The sequence below is a fragment of the Melozone crissalis genome, unplaced genomic scaffold (genome assembly GCF_028551555.1).
Source record: "Melozone crissalis strain CALT ecotype California unplaced genomic scaffold, PUWL_Pcris_2 ptg000018l_1, whole genome shotgun sequence".
In the NCBI taxonomy this organism is placed as follows: domain Eukaryota; kingdom Metazoa; phylum Chordata; class Aves; order Passeriformes; family Passerellidae; genus Melozone; species Melozone crissalis.
This window is the reverse complement of record NW_026535796.1, coordinates 11565888-11592411: the sequence shown is the minus strand read 5'-3', so window position 1 is coordinate 11592411 and position 26524 is coordinate 11565888. Positions and strand designations below refer to the sequence as shown.

At 36.3% G+C, this 26524-nt stretch overlaps 1 protein-coding gene across 2 annotated transcripts in view; it reads right to left on the bottom strand.

Annotated features, from left to right (window-relative positions):
• The window catches only part of CHID1 (chitinase domain containing 1), a 98468-nt gene that overhangs the window by 45130 nt on the left and 26814 nt on the right, over window positions 1–26524 (bottom strand). For both annotated transcript variants that reach the window (XM_054275987.1, XM_054275985.1), the window contains 2 exons: window positions 16596–16697; window positions 15239–15394 (listed from right to left, as the gene is read on the bottom strand). In XM_054275987.1, coding sequence (XP_054131962.1) covers window positions 15239–15394; window positions 16596–16697 — 258 coding nt within the window. The remainder of the gene's footprint in view (window positions 1–15238; window positions 15395–16595; window positions 16698–26524) is intronic.

Sequence of the window (26524 nt, the reverse complement as noted above, 5' to 3'; positions counted from 1 at the left end):
CAAATTTTTGTATGGTCAAGGAGAAAGTATCCCACCAAGTAAGTCCACCCATCCAAAAGCTACTGCAACATTCCCTGCAATCCACATCCAAAGAATCAAAGGGAGAAATGCATAAGCATAACTTAGTCTGAACAAAATAAGTACACAATGCACAGCGGATAGGAGAAGTGAAGCTTCCTGCACCTTGAGCAGATGAAGTTTCCTACAAGTTGAGTTTTACATGATTCTCTGGCAACCAGCAATCAGCTTATGGTAGGGAAGCTTACTCTCTTCAGAACCCTAACTTAGCTTTGCTATATTCAGGACAGTTTTCATATCTTTGAGAGCTTCATCAAACATGGTTTAAAGTAGTTCATGTATGCAAAGGGCACTGAAAAGGTTGTAGAGGACAACTGCATGAACAGACTGACCAACAGAGGCAGTAAAAATTGATTTTCTTAAGTAATTTAGGAAAAAAAAATCTGAATGGCTAAGTGTGGAATATTCAGGATATGAAATTTATCAAATAAAACTGAACCATGTATTTGAACATTAACATATATGAAACATGCGTAAATTTCTCAAAAGCAAACAGAACTCAGTGAAACTTCATGCACTTCATGAAGAGCTACTACTTTTCACTGGTAGAAGTTCAAAAATTACTTCTTAGCATCTTAATGCATAATTTACTTAAATTCTCTCCTCAGAACTGCCTTTTTCTTTTTTTCAGACTACTCTAGTGAGTACTTGGATTTTGTCTTCATACATTTTACAATTCCTAACACTGGAAAGCACAATTCTGCACTTCAACAGTGACACAGCATGGGTAAATAAATAAATACATTTAATGCAATTTCTTCAGCCAGTCTCACTGCTTTTCAAATACTGCAACATTTCTATGCAACTGTGAATGATTAGCATCCCTCCTTCTTCCCACTCTGTTTAGCTCCCTTTTATGTTTGTTCCTGTCTACAGTATAGACCTTTTTTCAATACAAGCAAGTCAGGATGATCAAAAGTCCAGTAATAGTCACAACATTTTATCTATATCTCCAATTTATTTTCACATTAACATGCCCACTTTCCCCCCAGCGAGATCTTGGATTCAATGCTGGATGTTAATTTAATTCACTTTCTTTGGGAACTCTGTTTCCTTACTCAGATTAGATAAATCCCAATTCTGGCACCAGGAATATCCCTTTTGATGCTGGAACAGTGGGAGAAGGTTTAAGTGGCTCTGAAGGCAACATACTCACAATCTGCTGAAGCATTCTTATTTGAGAACTTTCTATTTCAATGTTTCAGAGTTAAAAATATATAGAAATTAGAATTATAAATAGAATCACTTTTTTAAACTATGCTTTAGCACAAAGTAGGATAAGAGACATGTCATGGGTATGACAAACTTTCCAGGAGATGAACATATATATTAAAATATGTAGAAGTATTAGAGATTCTGAATAAATTGTTGAAAAATCACAGATCAAATAGCTAGCCTAAACAGAACAACTTGGAATGAGATTTACAGCACTGGTAATTATATTGGACTGTTATTTCTTTCCAGAATAGAAGAAACCCAGTAAAATGGACCTCCAGTACTGGTAAAAGACAGTGTCATGTATCCTTCTCCAACAAAGATTATTCTTTCTTGGATGGACAACATTTAAAACTTTTATTCTATAAAGTAAAATAGAAAAGAGGGAAAAAGGCAAATAACTTTGAATCTCCTCAAATTAATTTCAAAGTATGAGAAAATATTATAAAATCTCAAATTATCCTTGAGATAGTTTTGAGATAAGCAGCTCCTTCTACTACAATGAGGACACTGTAAAATTACTTTAATTCTAATGGAGGAAAATGCTGCCAACTAATATTGTGAGGGAAGATAAAATATCAAATGCCAACATTTTCAGAAACACATTTTCCAAATCCAAAACAAGATCCCTTGCTGCACAGTATTACTGGATCATTCTTAGAAAAATCACTTGACAAACTCTAAATTTACTTCATTCTTTTCAAGGTTCTAAAAGGTCATAAAATCTCCCCTTCAGTAAGCTATCAAGTAATGCAGAATGTTCTGATTTCCCTTTATTTATTCTCTGACATAAAGAGAACTGCTCTCCACTGGAAGGCTAGAGAAAGGCTGAGTTCTCTGGCTCATCTCATGAGATGATTCTTGCATTGTCATTTGCATGATAAAAATTATTTACGTGAACCACTGTTAGTATGAAACATGTTTAAGAAGCAAAAGTTCGGTTTGCTTCCCATTATAGTGATTTTTTTTCCCCCCAGCAACCCTGGTAGAGGTTTTGCTTGTTTAGCAGGCTCCATATTTGCTATTTTTTTCTTCTGTCAAAAATCTGACCTCCACACAAATTGTCTGAAGACAAAAGGCAAAGTGACTCCATTCATGAAGACTGCATGACACAAGGCAGGAAGTAAGGTTAATAGAGAAAACCTTTAAGAGAAATCAGAGGAGTCAGAAATCAGGAAGAATGAGAGAAAATGTTAATTAATTAACTGACTACAGGTACGCTCAATTACGATCAATTAAAATAATTCAAGAAACTGGAAATCATTGAAATCTATAACTGGGTAAGGTGAAACACCTCTTTTCCTTTAGTGGAAAAATCAAGATATTCCTTCCTCAAAACCAGCAAAACAAAGCACAGCCCAGCTCGGCTCTCCAAGCTGACAGCCAAATATTTATTATCCTATTACTGCAGAGTGTTCTTGAATTTTGCATTAGTTATATTTGCCATAGCTCAGAAAAATGCACTACCAGTTTTTTAATTTTAAGTGGTATCTTTTCAATTTTAGATACAGAATCACTACAAGCTGCATATTGAAATTAATGCCAAGCTGTTCCATCTGTATTAAAAATCTCAACAGCTGCCAAAATTCAAATGTAGATCTCTTACCAGTAATACTCCTGGAAGTAAAAATCATACGTGTTTGCTTTTCCAACAGCTCAAATAAAGAGGAAGAGGTTAAATAAGCTGCTATGGTTTCACAATGAAGACAACAGCATTGAGAAGGAAAATGAAAAAGAGCAAGTATAGAGCTGTTAAAATTTCTGCCTTTTCACCATTATACTCCTTTCCCTTTAGAAACATAACCTTGATTATTTTTTTTTCTAATCTCACTAGTTACAAGAACAGGGGTCTCTCTCCAGGGATGCCTCTTCTGAATAGGTTTTCCGATCATTGGCTTTCCAAACTCTAGAACAGTTCTAAGTCTCATACAGCATTTTGATTTGGAGGTGATGGGAGGTTTTGCTGACCCTTACATAGCACCATTAGTTGTCAGGCATATTGAGGCATATTAAAGCCAGAGTTAATAAAAATACTGACAAAGGAAAGGGAAATATTTGCACAGTACTGGTCTCCTGAGATACCATGCTGGTATAGCCAGTAGTGAAAGACTGCAGGCCTCAGTCTGACTGTCCCAGCAAAAAAAAACCTGTTGAAGGTGGAAAGTTCCATGTCCCAATGTCAGGTTGTATAAAGAACAGCTTCAATTTGGAATGATTAAAGCTGTACTTCAACATAAATAGACATTGCTTGAAGGAAGCAGAAAAGGCAAGCTAAAAGCATAGCTATAGGCAATGAGATTCAGAAGTTCTGGTCAAAGGTCTCAAATCCATCCCTTTAAGTTGACAAACTGAGTATCTGGTGTTGTTCTTTTTTGTTAAAATAGTAGAACAATAATTCCAGATAAGGATTCCATTGATAAATGATTGGTTAATTATTCTATTAAACTTGAAGACACAACTACAGACGAGTAGTCACTAGACTACTAATATTAAAGTGGAAAAAATTGAAGGAAAGAAAAGAAGGAAAAAAGAGATTTAGTGTGATTCCACTAGAGCATTATAACATGGTCACCCACAATGTACTTCACACCCAATATCTTAATACTACAACCACCTGGAGTTTAGGCATCCTTAAAAAGATAATTGTATTAAATAGCAAGATGCTCCAAAATTTAACAGCTGTGAAATTTAACACACAGAGAATCACTGTGCCACATACTGGAATAAGCAGCTGTAAAAAGAAGTTAAATTGAGAATTTGAGCATTTTGCAGTAAATAAATATATAATTCTATCACTTATGTCACTATTTCATGGGGTTTTTTTTTCCTTCATGGCCCAGAGCCTGTGTAGAAACCATCAACCTCTTTTTTTTTTTAAATCAAATACAACTCAGACTTATTTCCGCAAGGATTTTTCCCCATATTTCTACAAATATTGCTAGTTAAACTTAGCATTAACTGGCTACCAGAGAATACAATTAGACTGTGGAAAGAAAAATCAGCTTCAAACCTGACATAATAGTACTGAATAAATAAATATACCAGCATTTTTCAAATTATATAAATGAGGGAAGGTTAACTTCAAAGGCCTTCTGTCCCCTGAACACTCTTCTTGTCATTATGTGTGATTTTGTGCCAGCTGAGGACTCATTTTCATGAACAAGTAGCTTTTTGCTGGATGCAGGCTTTATGTGTAAAATATGCTAAAATAGGTAAATATCAAATGTGTTTCTCATTCCTAATAACAATCAAAAAAATATTCTAAGCTGAAACTTCAATGTGAAAATAAGCTCTGGAACTAATTTATTATCCTGTGAACAAAGAGTTTCATTGTATAAATCAGCATGTTAAAAAAAATCAGCTCAAGAAACATTCTATTACTAATATTCAGATATCTAAAAATTATAGCTGCCAAAATACTTTCTTGCAGAGATTTCCAAACTCATGGAGGGAGGAAGAGAAACATTTAAACAGCAGGTAATTTAATGTCAGAATCCAAGAATACTCAGAACAGTGGCCAAAATAAAAACTATCAAGCAGCAAATATTCCCTAGATTAGCTAATACTACTCCAGCGGTCTGTGAACACATTCTGGAATTTGGACACTAAGGAGATGGAACAAACAGTTTTGGAAATAACTCATTCTTAAAATTTTAAACCCTCCATAAGTATCAGAGTGAATTACACTGGGCTGCTTTGGTGGTTTTTCTACACAGAATGTATATAAATAACAGCACCACAATTCTAAGGATAACTTCCAATCAAATCCATGTGAACAGAAACACTACTTTTAAATAATAGCTGTCAATATGTAGCAGAGCAGAAGAGGTGATTGTAAATTGTGTCCAATGCAAAGAAGGGAATTCTAGTAACTAAGTGCAATGAACTTGGAGAAAGTGAATGGAATTGTTTAGAATGGAAATCTGAGCAGCACATGTGAAAATATGCACACTAATGTCATTTGAAACAAATGGCTCCAAGCAATTTTCTCCATGCCATTTTTTTCCATGCTGTAAAACTACAACTGTTTCTGATGACATTTATTCTTCCTTACTGCAACTAAAAACTAAACTAAAAAATACATTTTTTCCTGCTCAAGTACAAGATTTCTGAGTTCTTCAGAACAAATTATTTCATCTGTTGCCACAGACACCCTAGTGTTTAAATCTATCTACTAATGCACTTGAAGATTTTTATGTTCCTAATCCACTCCTATTTAAACATCTCTTTCTCACAGTACTATAAAACAGATTCTAATAAAGTACTATATATCCTGGAAGACACTCCTGTACATAGTAAAGGATGCTATCAGTCCTTCATTATGCAGCTTGATAACAACCATTTCACAAAAGACTAATGGCAAACGGTCTCTTTGCAAATTAACAGTGGTTTAGTTTAGACAAGCTCGTGATTCAGTATCAGATTTTTGCTTTAAAACCCCACAGATTTTCAACTACTCTTAATACACCTGCTAAAGAAATGCTGCCAGTCAGCTACAGAGTTCCAGGCACATCTTATTCTTAATATTACCATTTATGGATGTCCTCAAGGAATACTCTAGGGGTAAGAAGCAAGATGAAAACTCTACATTTTTGGAAAGAGGTTTTCAGATCACATTGAAATGTATCGGTGGAGTTCCCTGCAAGCTTGACAAATTACCATCAGTGGTACAGGGCTTTTTTTTTTTTTAATTTGGGGAAAGACTAAATTTACATTATATTTAGCAAGCACCTTCTTCTGACTTAAATTTAACTTGGTTTTCTTAAGACTATGCTGCTTTTGATGGATAGTTTTCACCACCACATTCATCAGATTTCTTTCATGATGAGATTTGTGAGGAAGAATAAAAAAGCAGCTAAAATACTCCTGAGTATAAATCAGAAAAAGTGCCCCACAGATACTGCCATACTGGCTATGCCTTTAAATGGAAGCACTGTGTTTGTTACCCTTATCGACTCATAGTTCTAGAAATTCTAAAAACGGCATCTTCAAGCAAGGCTTACAGACACATTGACACTTAAGATTTAAACAGTTGCAACATGATACTCACTTTATACATAGAGATGCTTACAGCTCTGGTTTTCAGGGTCAACTGTAAGAGAAATTTACACATGACAAACAATTTTCCATTCATCTCTAACTATTCTACCCATTCTCCTGTCTTGTAATTCATGTTCCCAAGGATGCCTTCATCAACAAAAACCAGAATTGTTCAGGACTCCTTCAATATGCAAACTCAAACATAGAAACAAAGCCAAGATAAACTGAAGAAGAATGCCTGGACTCAGCTAAGACTTCGTGTCCACAAAAAGAAAGACTAAAATTCTGAGGAAAGTAAGACTTCTAATTTGTAAGTAAGCAGCAATCAAGGTGATATGAGACCCTCACATCATATTAATAACTCAAAATTACAGTGGTAACTGCAGAGACTCCATGCTCCCCTAATGCTTTCCTTGTGTATTCACTGGGCAATGAGGGCTCAGCAAAGGCAGTTTGCAGTGACCATATTGGTTTCCCAGGTTTGGTACATAAAGGGCTCCCTAAAGATGAAGGACCCATTGATGTCTCTTCATATGCTTACAATCCACAAATGCTAAAACCTAGGAGCAATTCAATAGATTATTATTATCAATAGGTATCTTCACTTCTGCTGTCAATACTAAAATACCTTCCACTTCTATACTGAGTTTGCTCAATGCTGTCCAAAACTCTCCAGTGTCTCTTTATTATAAAATGCAGAATCCAGTGAAATGTAACTACACATTTGTCCATTAAAATGCATTCAAGGAGGTTCATGAATATGGAAAGCAACAGCTTCATTGACTTTTACATTTCTGGATTTATGGCTGCAAGTGAACAATGTATGAAGCAGTGTACCAATCTCTAACCCACAACTCCTTCTCAGCTGGAAACACCTTATTTTCTTAATTTACTGGGGCTCAAACCTCAGGACTCGAGGACATTTGCTTTCACTCACAGGGGAAAAAAAATTGTTTAATACTAATGTGTCTAAATTTGGTAAATACAAACAAACCCTAAAGATAAGACAATCTTCTTTAGGTTTTAACCATTGTAGAAAATTATTTTATATTCAAAATTGCAGGCATCATCTGCTATCTACACCCCCATCCTATATTAGGGGCTGGCAGTAGGACTATCCCCAGTCTCACCCAAACTGGGTCACAGAATTTTGAGTCTCCTCTTTAACCCTCTTGCATGCTCAATACCCTCACTCACAAGCAGTGAGGAGGATGTATCTGCTATAAGCCAGGCAGTGCAGTTACCTTGAACTTTACAGGAAATACCACTCTAGAGGCATTTTCTTTTTCCTCCCAAACCTTAAGGACAGTTAAATAACAAAAGACAGAAGCTACTTGCAAAAGGTTTACAAAGATGCAGTATATGGAGAGATTTTTACTTTTTTCAAATATAGTTTCTTTCTAAAATAGTGTAACATAACCAACATTTGGTTTAAACACAAAAATTACATACATAAAGCTGCAAGAAATGGTTAACTATATGGGTATACATGGTAACTAAAGTATATATTTAAGATATATAGATATACTTTGGGCATATTCTAAATTTCACTGAATTTCCAAATAACTAAGTTGTAATAATTTTCATTATATTTTTAGTAGACATAGTATCAAAGTCTGCCTGGATTTCCATTTTAGTCATGAACAACACTGCATTCTGGCAACATTCTGAAGTGCAACTCTCCTATTTTTAGAGCCCAAAACCCAAAAACTTTTTTTAGGTAAGATTTATTACTCAACATTTTTAGATCTATTCTCCTATGTGGGCATGAATTAATTTGGAGTGGAAAAACCCCACTCTGTTTGCTGGTGCTGCTAATATACTGAAATTGCTCATAAAATCATAAAGAAAAAAATTATTGGACATTGTACCACTATTATTGAATGTTATCACCAGAAACCTTGTTCAATCATCTGCTGTATAATACCAAGTATAAACAAGCTGTTTGCACAAATCAAAGGCTGTTAATGTTGTGGAACACACTTGCACTTCTATTACTTCAAAGACTGTATAGCTATATGCTCCATTACTATTTCCTGTAAGTATTACTTCAAGGCTTCAAAGCTATTCCTAAATCTTATATATTTCCACACTGGCTCTTCACTTGGATATTGAGTCCTGTTGGTAATTTGATCACTCTGAATACTTTGCTGCTGTGATTGCTACTTTTCTCTGGAATTGCAATAAACATGCACATTTTTTATTGCCCTCTATAAGAACTCTGCAAAAAAAAATATTGAGAAATGTAATATTATTTTTAGAGGAATTTTTTTGTTGCCATATGCAAAGAATAATGTTTTGTAACTTTACCTTATTTTCTTTTTTCATCATACTGTTTAAAACCATCGTGTCAAAATGAAAGGAAGCATTTAGGTTGTGTGATTCTGACTATATCTAACTCCCAGCTCATATCAGGATGGAACTTTTACAATAAAAACTAGCACCAGGCCTTGGTTTGCACTGTGGAGCAGTCTCAGAGTGCATAAAACAGATGCTTTTTTGGATGAAACCACTGGAGCAGCACTCAAACTGCTAATGAGTTCCAGCTCACAGGACCAGACCAGAGTCACCTCAAAGGAAAAAGCCCCAAAGACTCATTGTAAGCACTGGGTCCCCAGCACCATTTTTGTGGCAGTCAGCTTGACAGCAAACACACAGCCAAGTAATAAAGACATAACTTCACACAAAAAAAAAGAAAATCAAAGAGCCATGCTTTATCAGGGACTACTTTATGTTTCAGAGCTTGCTAAATAAAGCTTTGGAAAGGGTGCTGTTTAGCAAATGAAGGAGTATATAGTTGTCTTCCTATAAATTCAACCAACTGAAATTACATTTGAGTTACCAAGAAAAGTTCATTTCAACTTTTAAATCTATGCTGATGACATTTAGATCAGTTTCAAAAGGCATATAGAAATTTATATAGAAACTTGAATTTAATTCTGACTGCTTCCCCAACAATCATGGCAATTCAATTCACTGAACAGATTTATGTTAAAATTAGATAATGAGGACTGAAAAATCAGTTTAAGATCAGAAAAACTCCAAGCTACTTGCTTTTTAAAGAAAAGCTTGTCTGCTAAAAAAACCTAACCATACCCTACACATCAAACAATGCACCTACTTGAACAAAATACAAATTATCTCACTACTGTCAGTTTTCTAGTAAAGACAATAGGCAATTAATCTAAAACTCCAGGATTTTTTTTTTTTTTTTTACTTTGGGAAAAGGTCTCAAACTCTCCCTGTTTAGAAATAAGAGTGAAATATATCCAGCTGTCTTGGAGCCAACACCTTAGCCCATGCCTCCATGTCAGCAGTGGATAGGTCCCAGTGTAGCTGGTAAGCTCCACCCAGGCTGCTGTCTTTTGGCTCCAAAAGAGGATGCCATGACTTCAGAATCCATAGATTCCCAGAGGAATCTATCCTGCACACAATCCAACACGTGAGCACAGTGCATTTACCCAGCTCCAGGTATAAAGTCATTTAGCATTTTCAGGAGGTCCTTTTCACACTCATTCCCAACTGAACTGCAATGGAACTGAACACGAGGAGTACCTTGTGAGGGACAGCCAACACCAGGCAAAATTAATGATTACCCTTTCAGCCCTGAGAATGTGAGAGGATGGGGCAATGGGAGCAAAGGGATTCATAGTGGAATGATCTGGATACATACATGGTGCCATCTTTGTCAATTATCATGTAACTGCCTTCAGGTCTACCATTAGTGATCTCACAAGCCCAAGGAAGACTACCAAAGCAACGTGTAGCCACATTTCTCTTCACAGAGAAAAGCAAGGCACAATTCTTCCCAACAATATTTCTGGGTTTCACATTCTCTGAACCTCAGAGAAAGGAAAAACAATTCTTATCATTTACTGTGCCTGTGTTTGTGCAAAAGTAGAATACAATATGGAGATTGTTTACCCAAAGTGATGGTGTTTTGTTTCCTTGGCCTATCAGGGCCAAGTGTGTGTGTGTGTCAGGACTGGCGGCTGCCAGTCACGGGATGCTGTGCAGTGTGTGCAGAGTTGAGTGCTTGGCAGATTCAGTTTAGATGTAATATAGTGTAATATAGTAAAAAATAATATAGTATAATAAAATAATTAGCCTTCTGATAAGATGGAGTCCTCCTCATCGTTACACTCCCCTCACTGGGGACAAAAATATCTACTATAGCAACGAGCTTCTTTCACTTTACAGTGGGCACAAATGCCCACACACAATTCTAAGGACATAAGTAAATTTAGCTTACAGTAAAGGTTTCTGGCTCTTAGTTTTAAACCACAGAATAATTTTTCCTAATTTTATCATGCTGTCTTCTAATGGCTGGAATACAACAAGACAGTAAAGAACAGCATCCTTATTATTTTGTCAATATTTAACTGCCTAAATATTGCCTGTAGCAAATTTGCTATTTAAAAACACCATGGCAGATGGAGAAGAGCATATTTCACAATAATATGCTCACCATTTAAAATGTATATCACAACTGACCAGTTTTTTAAAGCAGATTCACTGGGATATACACACTCACCCACAGCCAATGCCATTGTACAACCGAACCTGGGAACCAATAATTTGCCTAATAAACAAAAGACAGCTTTCCCTCATTTCAAAAGAAATATGAATGTGTTTTACATAAGAACAATTTTAACATCTTTTTCTATTTATCATCACAAGGTAAATTTGGATAAGCTGAAATACGATCCATAATTTTACTTTGTAAGATGCTCTATCTACCTTACATGAATTAACTAGTCTTACACTTTCAGCTAACAGCTCAATTTCACCTTCCATTCCTAAAGGGAGGGAGGGACAGATATACCATGGAAGAGACATGTACCAGAATATTCCAGAGGAAACTTAATAGAATAAAACTTTTCAAACACTCCTGAAATATTTAGACATCTGTAATACAGAAATAACTTCTGATTCCAGACCCAATTGTAACTTAGTTCTATCACTGCCATGATTTTACCATCTGACCCAGCAGTAAAAGTTAAGAAGAAATAGCTTAGCAGTTTCTTGAGCAAAGAGGAGAGGTGGACAAAAGGTCAAGCTGTTCAGTCCTACAAAACTAATGGGTACATTGCTTTACTTGAAACATTAGTATCTCCCCAAAATCCCATGAACTATGAACAAAATAGATTAAATCAGGATACAGAATCCTGGCATACAGGGAAGTAATAGAAATCCTGAGAGAATTACAGCACGAAGAGAAATGTTGTAAAAGCTTTGCTGCTTCAAGAGTAAAAGTGTTCCTGGCACAAGCTTTTTGCTAACTTCTATAATACAAAATCATGAGTCACAGTTGGCCCAAACCTTAAACTGCTGCTTATAAAGACACTGTCATGATAATTCAGAGAAAAAGTTCACCTCTAACTGTTTCTAAGTACCACATTTTATGTGGTATTTGCAGAATGGCCGGCAGCCAATGAAATCCTCAGTAGAACTCTACTATCCTCACATAGCTTGCTAGTCATCTTATTTTCTATCTCTGAACATCACAATGTATTGTAAAATTAGCTTCTCCCTTGCTTCAGCTAGCAATTTACTATATCAATCTTCTTAAATGTTTAAAATTACCATAAAAGTCCTTATTCAGATTACTTTAAATAAAAGATAAGCACACACAGCATTGTTTCAAAATAACAGAGTTGTTCACATATCTATTTTCAATGGCTACATTTGGAACAAAAGCAGCTTGAAGGCAAAATATATTCAAAAATTACACAGAGCCAGATGAAATATTAGAGATTGTATCTTCCCTCTTCCAACACTATAAAAAAAAAGGACAAAATGACATTATCACAAGAAACTTAGCAGGGAGGGGCTCAATAAAGAATTCTGATTTAATAAACACAAGTGACACCATTGCCACCTGACAGCCTTTGATTTATATTGCTGTTTAATTTAATTTAATTTAATTTAATTTAATTTAATTCACAGCTAGCAATGAAGTTTATCCATTCCCTTTTGGCCCAGGTCATAATGGACATAGATTTTAGATGACATGGAATGAAAAACACTGTAACACTGCTGTGCAACCTCCCATGAGAAGGCAAAACAAAACTGCAACTGAAATTTAATGTCCCAATGATTAAGAGAGATTCTGTAGAACAGATAGCTAAAGGCAGAAAAAGTACATTGGAAGTCAGAAGCTCGTGAGATTGAGAGGCTTGCTGACCTACTGCAGGTCTCAAAAAGGATCAAAGATCTCTCAGAAAGACTAACCCATTTCTTCAGCTTCAGAGTATACTGCAAATATTATTTACCCAAGACATACACTTGTGAGGTGAAGAGGAAATACTGTCAGGTCACAGTATCAACAGAGGACATGCTGGAACAAGGTGATCACTAGAAAAGCAGGGAAGCAGCACCAGATGGTTATGTTCTGACAGGATTTTAATACAGTGGAAAGTTAGAATGACTGCATCTCTGCATCTTAACAATTCAGACACCTGATTCTTGACAGCCAGAGGACAGAAAACATTGCCAGAAGCACTACAGGTGATTTGAAGAATCACAAACAGAACACCTTTATTTCCAGCTTAGGATTTCATAAAAATTATGTCACAATGAAATATACTCAGGAATGCAGCTTCCCTGCAGCTAACCAAACAGTACTTGGTTGATTAAAGCACCACAAAGTGCTGTAATCTCTGTGATTGACTCATTGTATTAATAAATAATAGTTGTGGCTGGGCTTTAAGAAAGAAATTGTTGCTGCAAATATAAATTGTAGTTCTTACTGTAACAACACCCAAGGACAAACTACATTGTGCTGCTGTAAGAGAGAAATTGTTTTCATTTAATTTAATCTTGAGATATATCTATATAGATATATATGTATATGCAAGCATATACATATATACCTATTACTTCTCATTGTCTGTATGGAGGAAACAGGATATTACACGGAAAGGCTCTACATCTTTGCAAGTATACCTTCTACCTGCTATCTTTATATTACATTCTGCAATAAAAAAACACTGCCAAATAATATGTTATGCAAATAGGAGTTCTATTGTAAGTTATTTCATGAATTTCTGGACTGAAAAAAATATGTAGTGAATGAAATCCACCTATGTTCAGCATCTCTTTCCATCACATAATTCCTATCCTAAAGAAAAACATGAACTTGAGAGCAGCATAGATTTCTGCATTCTGCATGCAATTCTTTACACTTTGCTAATAATCAATTAAGATGCATAATACACTGACATCAAACAACTTGAGAATACACAGTTTGCCACTGAATCTTTCAATTCTCCATCTCTCTTCTTAAAGAAGATCAGATTCCAATGAATATGTTTCAACAAGAAATGGCGCACCTTGCTGTGTGCCAAGGAGCACTGACATGCTGGAGACTTGTACTTGCAATAAATTTCCTATGCAAAAACGTGAGCAGAAGTCTACAACAAAGAAGTTGACACACACCAGACTGCACTTAAAGGAATAGACTTTGAACTAATTTTAATACCAGTACTTCAGCTCAGGTTCACTACCACTACAGCATATGGACAGTGCCATAAAGGTGAAATGCATCAATCCTTCAGCACTTTTTGCAGGTCAAAAGACTTCCTTACAAATGGCCTGATACCAATCAAGCAGCAGAAAGCTTATTTTACACTAAAACCCCCTTTTTTCTGCTCTTTATGTCAGAAGTTTGGCCTATTTTGAAGCCATTTTACTTTGAGTCTATTCTACTTTTGCATTATTACATGACATATACAACTGTGGATGCTTAGAGCTATATTTCTGGAAAAATAAACATAACCACTGACCAACAGGTAACACAGCAAAGGGAAAATTGATGTGTTTTATGCATAAATTAAAAGCCTCTTAAAGACTTTGTCCAGAACCTTGCTTCTGGTAAATACCTGGAAAACTACAATCTCATGATCTGTCAGTGAAGAATATGTTAACAGAACCATACTGTGCACCAGTGTCTTACTAGGTAAATAGCCTCTTTCAGTAAAACTTAAAAAACTTTTTTAAAAAAGTAAAACTTACAAAGCTTAAAGTTTTATACATGACTCTTGGCTAGGGTATTTTTTCCAAAAATTAAAAAGCAACATGAATTAATATTATAACATAGTCCAGAGGAATCTACAAAAAGTAAAGGCCATCCTAGTGCACAGTGTTTTTCAAGTGAAAACTTAATTTCTAAAGCTGCAGTTCAGAAAAAAACATGAACCTTTTATTCTGCTAGATAGTGCTACACTCCATTCGCAAAAGGAGCTGTAAATATTACAGCAAAGCTACATAATTTTGATGAGCTTGTATAATGAAGTCTGTAAATCAACAATGCTTTGATTATTGAGTATTCTTCCTGCCTAACCATCACCACCAATTTTTCAGAAGTCATTCTAGAGTACTTCCTAAATACCTTTCACTATAAACAATGGCTTTATTTTCCCCTATTCTGTTATTCAGTCTGATTCAGAGATCAGCACTGAAAGATTGCTGCTGGAAACCATTATCAAATTTCAAAGTAACAAGTAACAACTTCAGGAGCTGAGAGAGAGAATCATTAGGACAACTGCAGGAACCCCCAAAATGATGCATAAGACAATACTGCAGAACATTTTTAACACAAAGATGGCAACCCGCATGTATAAGCATGAATAGAGGAAAGAGGGAAAACTACATAAACCATTTTTGCATATGAGTTCTGACAGGATAACTGTGCCATCTATCTGCATTTCTGTACAGGGAAGAAAGTCACAGGTCTTACAGGTATTACCCTAACTGGTGAGCTACTATTGCATGTGCAGATTTATCACTTTTGCCATTTCTGTGTTGCTAACTCATCCATATTTCTAAATAAGACTACTTGTGAACTTCTAATTTTTGTGAGAATATATCATACAGAAGTACTTACAATCCAGAGAAGTCATACCTGCTGCCAAGGATTGGCTCCCCAGAAGTTCCCAAAGCAGAATAGTCCATGCCATAGAAATTCAGTCCTAAAAGTATTTTATTCCTCCATTTTGAATCAGGATCCAGTACTTCAACACAGGCTCGTACCCAGGGAAGGGGGGAATTTGGACCAGGTCTGTCAAGTTAGCAAAAAATCAAACAGACTGTTAGAAAAAGTACATGTTCACACTCAGCCTTCTCTTTTTGACCAGTGTAATTGTAAAAAGAAAATTTTGACACACAAAAATCAGTGAAGATGAACCTATAATTCTATCAATGTTAAATGCACATTCTTCTGTAGCTTGAAGTGCTGATATACAAAACATGATTGCCCCACTCTTGACTTTTTGATTCAATTCTAAGGTGAAGAAACACACAATTCCTTCCTAGAGGTAAGAAAAGGTTTCCCCCTAGCACATTGCTACTGGGTCTTGCACACTGCATATGCTGTAATTCAAAATTCTATATGACTTCAGTTTTTTTCCTCAATGTTTTTGCAGCAATCTGGCAAAACATACTGGAACAAAATTGACCATTTACTTGCAGAAAGAACTATAAAATTAGTGACTATTAAGCAAAATTGTGTAACACTTATTTATGGGAAAAAACCTACAAAGTACCAAACAAAAACCTACGGAAAAAAAAGAGCATAGCCTTAATACACAGAGTAATTGAATTGCCATATACATAACATTATGATATTGTGCTCATTCCATTCCTACCTCACTGGAGAGGAGAGCAGGCTCTGGCTCAAACATTAACATGACAAAAGGCACTCTCTAGCATGGTAACAGGAAGAGGTTATCCCAGTCTTACAAATATCAACATCTGCTACTCCCTACTAATCATCTGCCTCAAAGCCTTCATGATACCTGTGCCATTAAAAGTCAACATGCTAATACAGCAGTGCAAAGTTGCGAGGAACTGTGCTCATATTTAAAGGCAAATGAAGTATCAATTGTTTAAAACTAATTTGTTTGACAATGTTATTATTAGTAGATTATTAGTGGACCTATCCTGCAGAACTGTGCTAAATAACCCAAAAAGAGTTATTTAGCCTGGAAAAGAGTAAGTTATCCTTTTAAAAGAATGCCTTTTTAGCTGGAGTACAAAGTCTTTCATAATATCCAAAGTCCAGATACACATTGCTGTTAAAAATGTACTTAGTTTTGAGCTTCTGGACAAATTGTCTATTTTAATTACTAACCCAGAACTTTAGTATCATATAAGAACAAAGCACTACCCACTTTACTAGAAGTGGTAAATCTGTGGATTTACCAGACCTCAGTAGGAATTAGCTCCTTCAATGCTCTTTCTGGTGTCAGGTGGAATCTTACCGATGTGGTGCTGAATAGTCGTAGGTCATGAGACTGAAGCTGTCTACTGCCGAGGCCAACTGATCAAATTCTCTCTTTGTGAACATTCCTGGCTGGTCGGTCCTTCCAAAACAAAGCAAAACAGAAACAGGAAGAGATAAATAACAACAATGACCAGGCTTATTCTCTTGTTTAGGTTTCATACCATTTGATCACATAAGAAAAATCTTTCACTCTGAGGTGGCCAAAAAAATTAAAATATGAATTTCAGTGCCATTTTTGTAATAAACATCTAAGAAAAAAAAATTCAATGCTATGTAGGTGGCCAGTGGGAAGAATCATACTTCCACAGCATACTTACCAAATAAACATTTCCAGCATGGCTACAACAGTGATTATAAGGGCTGTGGACTAATCAAATTGCCTTAGGTAGCAATCAATTGAACTCTAAAAGCTTTTACAAAACATGTAATTGCTTGGGCTGTTGAACTGGTTTTGACACTTAAAAAACTAAGGCATACTGAAATAAATGGGGGGGTGCAGCTATTAATAGAAAAATATAAACCAAAGGTAATTTTTTTATTGACATCAAAAAGAACAATTTCAGTTTATACCATCCTTAAGAAAGAAAAACTGTTTTCTTCAGACAAAAACAGGTCAATTTCTTTCTTTGGGCAGGGGAGAAGAAAGAAGAAATCCATTCTATCACCTTTTCTAGACAAAAGTCTAGTTATGCCTTCAGCACATCTTGGTATGAAATATGGAAAACCATTCTTCCCCTTTTATCTTGCTTACTCTTGATTTACAAAATATAGACCTGGATTAATATCTACCTTATCTTCCTGGGTGAAGGGGTGTGTATTTTGTCTGTTTTGGACTCAGAGAGGCTATTGACTTCCTTCAATCATTCAAGATGGAAACAATTAGTTCACACAAGTTGCCTGAAAACATTGAATCTATTTCAAAGAGAATTTGTAATTTCAAAATAGCAGCACAAACAGCACAGCAGGCAACAGAAGGCAACCTTAATCACATTGCAAAGATGGGACTGGACTAAAATGGAGCAGCTACTGCCAGAAGAACCCTGTCCTCAACCAGAGGGCTCTGAAGCATGTTAACATGAGACAAACAGGTACAGAAGTAGGATATCGTCCTAGATAATCTGGGATATAGGGGGACATTGCAAAAAAGAGAGAGAAGGGAAAAAAATGTACTTTAACAGCTAAAAACTCTGCAGTACACCTCTGCCATTTAAGAGACAAACTTATAGCATTGTACAAGATTCCTCTAGAGAGCAGAGGAGGGAGCCTGGAGAATCCAGACTTTCCCAATACTACCAGAAACTGCTACTTGAGCTGGAAATTAGAAGCCAAACCTTGTCTAAGCAAGGTATGCTTTTAAAACCACTCACGTTCCATCTTAAATGAAAAAACAAAAAAGATGCTCAGTGACAGATGCAAGTAATAAACAGAAAAATCACATATTTTGACCTTTATCCTTTTTGGATCAGTGTGCAAATTCTACATCCAACAATATGTGCTGCATGGATCACCAGAGCATAACAGTGTCCATTTATCAGTTCACAAGGACACTTTGTGTTCCACTGCATAAGGGAAGAGGTGAACAAAATGCAGGTTACAAACTAGGGCAGATTAAATCACGTAACACGCCTGTCAGATTTTCAGAACTAGTGATATACTGGTCACAGATTTTCAGAACTAGTGATATACTGGTCACTAGCTTTATACTGGAAGGAGAAATCTCATTCTTTTCCTTCAAGGGTTGTAACAAATTTTTAAAAAATCTTCACTTCTGGAACCTACTGGTGGACCTCAGGCTTTTTTATAGTCATCTGCTTGTGATGTATTGCAATTGCAAACTACAGTTGTTCTACAAGAATTAAATAATAAATACATCTTTGAAACAATGTTATGGCAACTTGGATGTCTGTGGGCAAAGCAATTTCCCAATGCAAATTCCAGCAAAACCCATTTTCAGTAAATTGATTGCGATTAGTCCTGAAGGGAAAAACATAAAAAGTAATTATAATGTGTATTAGATATTAGGGCAAGTTGGATTGCTTTATAGATTTAGCCAGGTAGTACTTTAATGAAATTTGCATGTGTAACTTAAGAAGAAACCCACAGGTTAAAGTGGATATTGCCATCATTTTCTCCAAAGCAATTTTGTTACTCAACTACTTTGGTTACAAGGGAATGCCATCTGAGTGGCAAGGGCACAAATTTCCAACTTGGAACAAACCCAGTAGCACTCTTCAAAAAAACAAGCACCACTCACCAGTTCAATGAATAGTCAACTCTGCTCTAGTCATGCACTTTAGGAAACTCCATTGGAACAAAACCAGGACAATTTGACTCACTCCTTTAGAATTGTCCTGAGTCAAGAAACCTGGCACTCAAGAATAAAACCCAAATATTTTTTCAACAGCTATTATACTTCAAATCGAGTTTTTTCAATCATTCTGATATTTATGTAAACTTAACTCAAGGACAGGTATGTTCTACTGACTACTTTGTTGAGAAATCCAGCGGGGAAAGTCAGGAGACTTGGCACAGAATATGCAAAATCCACGTAAGTAATACTTTCCAAGTCTAAGTCAAAAGCTTGTCATTCTTCTAAACTTTTAAGACCATTTCCAAAATAGTCAGTGAAGTGGCAGAAGCTTCATCATCATTTATTAGCTCTGTACAATATACATAGAATCACAGAATGATCAAATGTGCTAAGTTGGAAGGGACCCACAAGGATCATCAAGTCCAACTCCTGTCCTGGCACAGGACAGCCCTGAAATCTCCCCATATACCTGAGAGCATTGTACAAACATGTCTTGAACTCTTCTCCTAAGGTTCCACCATAAAAACAAAAAAAGAGCTTGTACTTACAGTTACTCTTGTTTGCTAAACCACTCAAGCCTAAATCCCACTTTCTTGGAGAGAATTTGGCATAACTTACCCAGTTTGCTGAATATTTCTAGTCTGCTAAACTGGACCAGATTCCACTTTCACTTGTGATTATTTTTTTAACATGGCTTGTTTAATTTAAAACTTTATGAAGAAGATTAAGGGACGTTGCAGAAGGAGAGACAAGTGTAACAATTGAGTTTTCTCTGCAAATCTGCTCTTAAAACTTCTACTGGTCTAGAGCAAGCCAGGGCTCCGCCATGCCTGTTTGCAAAACCAGACCCAAACTTTTCTCCCAAGATCCTGAAACCCTCCCACACCTGGGAGAAGGATAATGATGTAGGAGGGGAGAAGAAAGAATGAAGACAGGATGGAGAAAGGGTGGCACAGCTGGTGCTCCCAGCCCCTCAATCCCCAGCCCTGGAGCTCCAGCCCCCCGGATCATCCCATGCCAGCACTCGCTCCCTGGGGCAGCACTGTTCCATGGTGCAGGGGCACTGGGGAGGCCACACGAGTGATGGGCCTGCAGACATTGCCCTGACCCTACTGGAGCACAGGGCACTGGGATGAAACCAGATTCACCTATGGATATCCTCAGAGGGTTGAAATTCCCCGGCCTTCCTGATAGTACCAACTATAGCTATTCAGCATCCATGGAGGTTTTCAGTAATCTTGATTGAACAAAATACACGAATGTGAATTATAATCAACTGAAAAACTGAACTACATAAGTTGAATCTACAACCAAGCCTGCTACTCAGTGCATACCCTAATGAAACAGACACGGGGAAGAAAGGAAAGACAAGAGGACAAGACTGATTTTTCTGGGATTGTTGAAAACCATTGCCTTACACTATTAACAAGAACCATTTTTTTTTTAAATCTGAGGTACTTGAGGATTTTTTATTATTAACTAGGCCTCAAACTTACTCAGGCCTCATAGTCACAGGTTTGGTTTGCATTATTGTAGAGAAAGCACTGGAGTTTTTAGGTCCTTTCAAATCAGTTTCAATGTGGCAGTGCAATATTATGTCTCAACCTATGCAACCAGGCATTATATTGTATTTTTATGTCTTCTTTATCCAATATGCTTTCCATGTTTTGATGAAAGAGCTTCTCTGGCAAAGATAAATGCTCTGGTGAAAAGTAGATGCAAAGCTAGGAAGTATTCAGACTGGAGTAATCACTCAAACTACTTTTCTGATTGACAATTCAGGATCCAAAAATTCATCTTACACTCATGGTCTACTTTCAGTGCAGAGTATGTGGTTTATTTTTTTTTTTTTGGCATGTGTATTTCAGGCAGGGGAAATATCTAAGCAAGACTACACCAATGCAAAGTATGAAGTGCATAAATAAATCTCCATAAGAAAAGACATGAAAAGTGTGACAGGTATCAGTTCTGTCACTTAAAGAGTGACTTGAAAATGCTCAGACACTGGTAATGATATAAAATTCCACAGTAAAAGGAAAATCAAACTGTAGCCTCTATCTTATACAATTAGTATTTTAAACTAACAATTTGTGGTGAATGTGTTTTCCTTGCTATTGAAAAGGAAAAGCACCTCTCAAAGTAATTAAGCTTTATTTTTTTTCTTTCTGGTTTGAAACAACTGTTAATAAGGAATGATATTTATCCCATATACTTCAATTTTCTGTTTTCTAGAAAAATCTGTAGGATTCTATTTCTAAAATACCAGACAAATGTAAACACTTGCTTAAATTTCTTGGACCAACAAAATTTTTCTAATGGATACAATATCTGTTCTTTATGGTATTTTAAAATATTTATTAAAATTTGTAAGAAATATGGACTTAGCCCAGTAAAAATACATATCTGGAATTAATCTAAAAAGTGTCTGCCACTACAGCTCAACATTTAAAGGATAAAGCACCATACATCAGGAATTCAGAGAGGTGACTTTCTACAAAATCTCTACAAAAATTTCTACAAGTAGAAACTATCAGTGCTGGGAAATTATTAACACTAAGGATAGGAAACAGAGCATGAGACTGCTGGGTGTGCAGAAAGGGGGTGGAGGAACAAAAGGACATTGCAAAGAGAAAATGAGAGTTTTCCTTTCCAGTTAATTTCTGTTTTAACCTAAAGTGGACATTTTTTATGCTGTTATGTATTTTCCTTTTAACAAACAGTAAAGAAGCTGCCTTACATAACATCCACAGAAATCCTTCCCATAAAAAGCCTCAGGAATACAGCACAATCTTTACAAGTTCTCCCTTCAAGGAAGGGAGCAATGGCAACCTGGCAGAACTTACAGAACAATGATTCCCCTGAGAGCATAAGTCTTATTTGCACACATTCCTGAGAATCTGTCAACATTTCCCAATGGCACACTGCCACATGTATATACAAAATCCCTGTTATTGGGACAACATCACAGATCTAGAAGAAACCACCTGTTTTCCTTGGTATTTCCATATACACAGTCTGGAATTCCCCGGTCTCTTTTTAGTATTCTATCTTTTAATGACTAAAATAACTGCAGTGGGGTCTGTTTCACAGCCTAGAATGTTTATTACCTGCATCTTCCAAATTACATACAGTTATATGTCTCAAAATTCCCAGTAACGCTTTACTGATAAGTATTTTTGTAAGGTTTTGAGTTTGTAGTCTTTCATATTGAAAGACTGGGAAAAAATACTTCAACAATGAAAGTTGCTTTCATTTACTTTCAAATGCATCTACATTCTCAATTACTTCTTGTCTCACTACACTGACTCTCAAAATGAAATAAGGAGAAAAAAGGTCTTTTAACTGACTGCTATTCCCTGCAAGTTCAAACTGCATTCTTGCAGGGTTACCTCACCTTCACCCTCCTTTTTAAAAGAGAGGTTTCCTGGCTCCTCATCTTTGAATAGCCTTCATAATGGAAAACTGATTGATTTTCTGTTTCCACTATGATTCTATTTCAGAAGTCAGCCTCTCAGTAATGACTTAATTTTCTTGTCATGTATAATTTTCTGTAGAGCAACTGTTTGCAAAGCTTTCTTCATCTTGAGATATTATTGTTTTTCATAGCTCGTTGCAGGTAGGAGCACTACAAGATAATGCTACTGCATTTTGTGAACACAGACCACTGAATTCAGTTCATGCAAAATCATTGAATAAAAATTCACTGTTTCTTTCTGCATGAAGTCTGTTCTATAGAAAATAGAGGAAAGAGCTAAATGACTACTCTGTTCATCATACAATTATAGGCATTGATAATGAAACAGTCAAATGTGTAACCAAGTTCAATCTGAAACCATTTCCTTTTCCAAAAAAATCCTCGACAGTTTTGTGACTACCCTTTCTCATTTCAGGTTTTTCAAAACTCTCAGAATGACAGCTCACTGCAGTAATTTTCCACTACCAGTACTTAGAAAACAATTCTACATGAATCCCTGTTTCCATGGATGTTTTGCAACTACTTTTCTGGTGTCCTATAGATGTTTTAATTACAATGCCCTCTTACAGCTGGGTCTAGGGGAAAAAAAAGATTTTTTATTTTCATCTGTCCAGGTACATATTTTCATGAAGTAACAGGAACCTGACTATTAAAATTGTATGCCTATCTCAATTTGGCTTGAAACTGGTCAAATGCCAAAGAAGCTTTAGCAGAGAGATGAAAAATGTAAGAGAGAAAGCTTAGAGACACCTTGTCACCTCAGAAATCAGGCTAAAAACAGAATTAAGGTGTGTCTATAACAGCACTGTATGAAGCAGCCAAGTCAGCAACAGGATCTTGAAACAATACTGCTCTTCAAAGTCATGAACAACAATTACAGATGTAATCCCTGCTGTCAAAAGAACATGACCATATTGAATGTTTAACCAACAAAAAAGAGATCCTCAGGTAGACAAAAGCAGATTTCTACATAGTGGGGGATGAATTCCATGCAGCTGAATGCAGACTGTAAAAAGCACAGCATGTTCTCCATCTCTGACCTCTCTCCCTCAGTAAGCACATCCTCCCAGACAAAAGATCAAGGCTTTTGCAGAGATGCATGTTACTCAGGCATTTCAGAAAATGCACATGCTTACTGTAAACTCAAGTACCTTCACTAGCCTCTGAAATACAGATTTTTTTTTTCTCTAATTCCTTTCTAAGGACAAAATGTTGCAAGAGGTGAAGCATGATACAAACACAGTATCTGATCTTGTGGCATACAAACCCAGATCAATATGACAAATCATGGACTGTGCATTTCAAACCCAAAAATGTCCATTGAACCACAATGTTAAGGTCAGTCCATTTCAGGAGAAACAAATAACACAAATAGTAAATGAGTATAAATTTCTCCTCCCAACTTTTTAATGTATTTACAATCTCTGTACAAAAGTCTTATTCCTCTTAAAACAGAATTAAAAATCAAACTGAAAGGGAATAACACAGGTTATTCCATAAAACCAGTGTGATTCTCTCTGGTCACATACACTCTTTCAGTCATGGTTATTCATCTGGTTCTACTCAGAGAACACTCTGCCAGTTTCCCACACTAAGTGCTGGAACAGATAAGGGCAGAAACAAAAGTGGGAGGGTCCCTCCCCTCCTATTAAAGCCCATCTTAACATCTCCAAATCTCATTTTGCTTACATAGTATGAAAGGACATCTTATTGTTAGTAAGTCAGAGAAACATCATCCCAAGAGACAAAAATTAGAAAAGAATGAGCAAATGAGAAAGGAGAATTTTAATGGAAACACAAGAGTTTAGCAGTTCATTTGATAATGATAATGATTCTAACGAGAGTTGCTTTAGCAAACCTGGGCTAGACATTAGGGAGAACCTTCTAAGGGTGTAGGTAGTCTGGGAGTTCTGACATCCATTCATATGTAGCTTTTAAGAGTTTGCTAGATAAACTTCTAGTAAAATTAATGTAGTCATAGTTTATTTTGACTTTTTAAAAAATTATTTGCACCTTCCAATACTACTACTTGCACTCTACTACTATTCTGAATACTATTATTCTGAATAGTAGCTTAAATTCAGAAGTAAAAACTTGCAGCCCTACCTGTGCACTGTCTTTTTCTGGTGTACCTATTTCAGCAATGCTGACACTCAGGTGCCTTCAGAGCAAAAGGTCCCTTGTCCACAGAAAAGATCATAATTCAAAATAAACAACATCTCTACTGAAGACCACAAATCACATTACTGAATGTGTTCAAATTTTCTCAGTGGCAAAAATCTCTTTACCAAATTCTCAGATAAGGAAGATTAATGTAGGTATTTTAAAACTAACAAAACCTAGACAGCTCGACAAGCAAGAAAAGTGTAACTGAGTACTACAGATTCACAACACAGAAGCCCTGGGAGTTGTTCCTTCATACAATCCTAGTGCTTCATATCACTGGGGGACTGTGAATTTTAACAGACTGAAAGTGAAAACTTGCTATATTTTTATCAGGAAGCAGAATGGTATCTCCGTACCTAATGAATTTTTGCAGAACATTCAGGGCTGGCACTCTTCTTTAATACACACATCCCATCCCAGCCATTGTCTTTGCAGTCCTTGCTCTCCAAACAGGGAGAAGCACAGATCTGTTCTTGCCATGGAGTAGCCTACACCATTTTCATGAAGCCAAACTAATTACCTGTGGCCCATCTGGTTTAAACCAGTAACAGAAGTCAAGAAGGGGAAACATGCCAAGCAATATATGCCCTGAAAAGAAAGCATGAAATCTCAGCAGACAGATAGGGACAAATAAGCCTGAAAACTGCTGTCCTCAGAGCTGAGGCATGCTGGCAGACCAGTCACTTTCAAATTCTTAAGTTACAGTGTAACTTTAAAAATACAGTGTATCTAAAACTCTGAAGTCAACATAAGAAATACACATCTGACAAAACCAGATAATCTGACTACCAAATAAGAAAAAATTAATTTTGACACTTGTTGTATTTGCCAGTTCCATTTTTGGGAAAGTCCACTCAGCTCCTTTCATGCTGCTTCCATTACATTGCTTCAGTCTCTTCATAGGAGCCATTTAAGAAAGACTATGCACAAATGAACATCCACTGTGTCACCATTTGCTTCTCCTGATTTCCAAACTATTCGAGTGCCTTTCATGCCAGGGCTGAGTGCCCAGGCAAGCCATGCTCCAACAGCAGAGCATCACGCAAAACAAGCTTGCACTCTGGAACATACGAGCCTCATTTAAAAACTCTAACACACCAAATGTAGCCTTAATTCCTCCTTGCATAAAATGCTCACCATTTTTCTTCTCTTTGTGTTTTGGAAAGTTTTCCAACTTAATACTGAAACTTATGTAGTAATTGCTCTACACCAGCTGGCTCAGAATTGGTAGAGCTACAAATGACAGATATGCAGAGGAATACATTCCACCCTTTCTTCTCTTTGGCTGCCCTTAGCTGACCTACAGATTATTCCAATGATTCTCCCCAGTGGGAATTCAAAACCAGATGCATGCACTCACTTCAGAAGATGTCAGTAGAGTCAGACCTTCATTGCATTGATTTTATATTGTAAGGTATAATCTTTAAAAGAGCCTGCTCTAAGAATAGATTTGTTCCTCTTGAGTCCTTTCTGAATCTATGCAAAATGCATGGAACATCTCATGGCTGCAGTCAGAGCCATGCTGTACTGAGCTGGCAGTCCAACAAAGAGTAGCACAACCAGGGAAGTCATCAGCAAGGGAAACAGATGTAGTTTAGAGCAATTAACATGCATCCAGATTTACTGTCACCAACAGAATTCACTTTAAAAAGAGAAGTGACTGACAGACCTACACTTTGAGCCTTTATACGGGGAAAAAACATGAGCCCAGTAGCATGACTGAGTAGGATTTAATAGTATTACCATAATTTGAAGACATTATTAAACTTGCTCCAGTAACTGATACTCAGTAATCAGTAATAATTTCCTACTGAGTCTTCTGTTCCCCTCAGTATAAATTCATATCTCAAGCTATATCTTGTGATCCAAATCAAACATATTATACAGGTACTCTAACATGCAATAAAAATGACTACACCAGTCAGTTAGCCTGGACAGCCCTCTAAAGAGACAT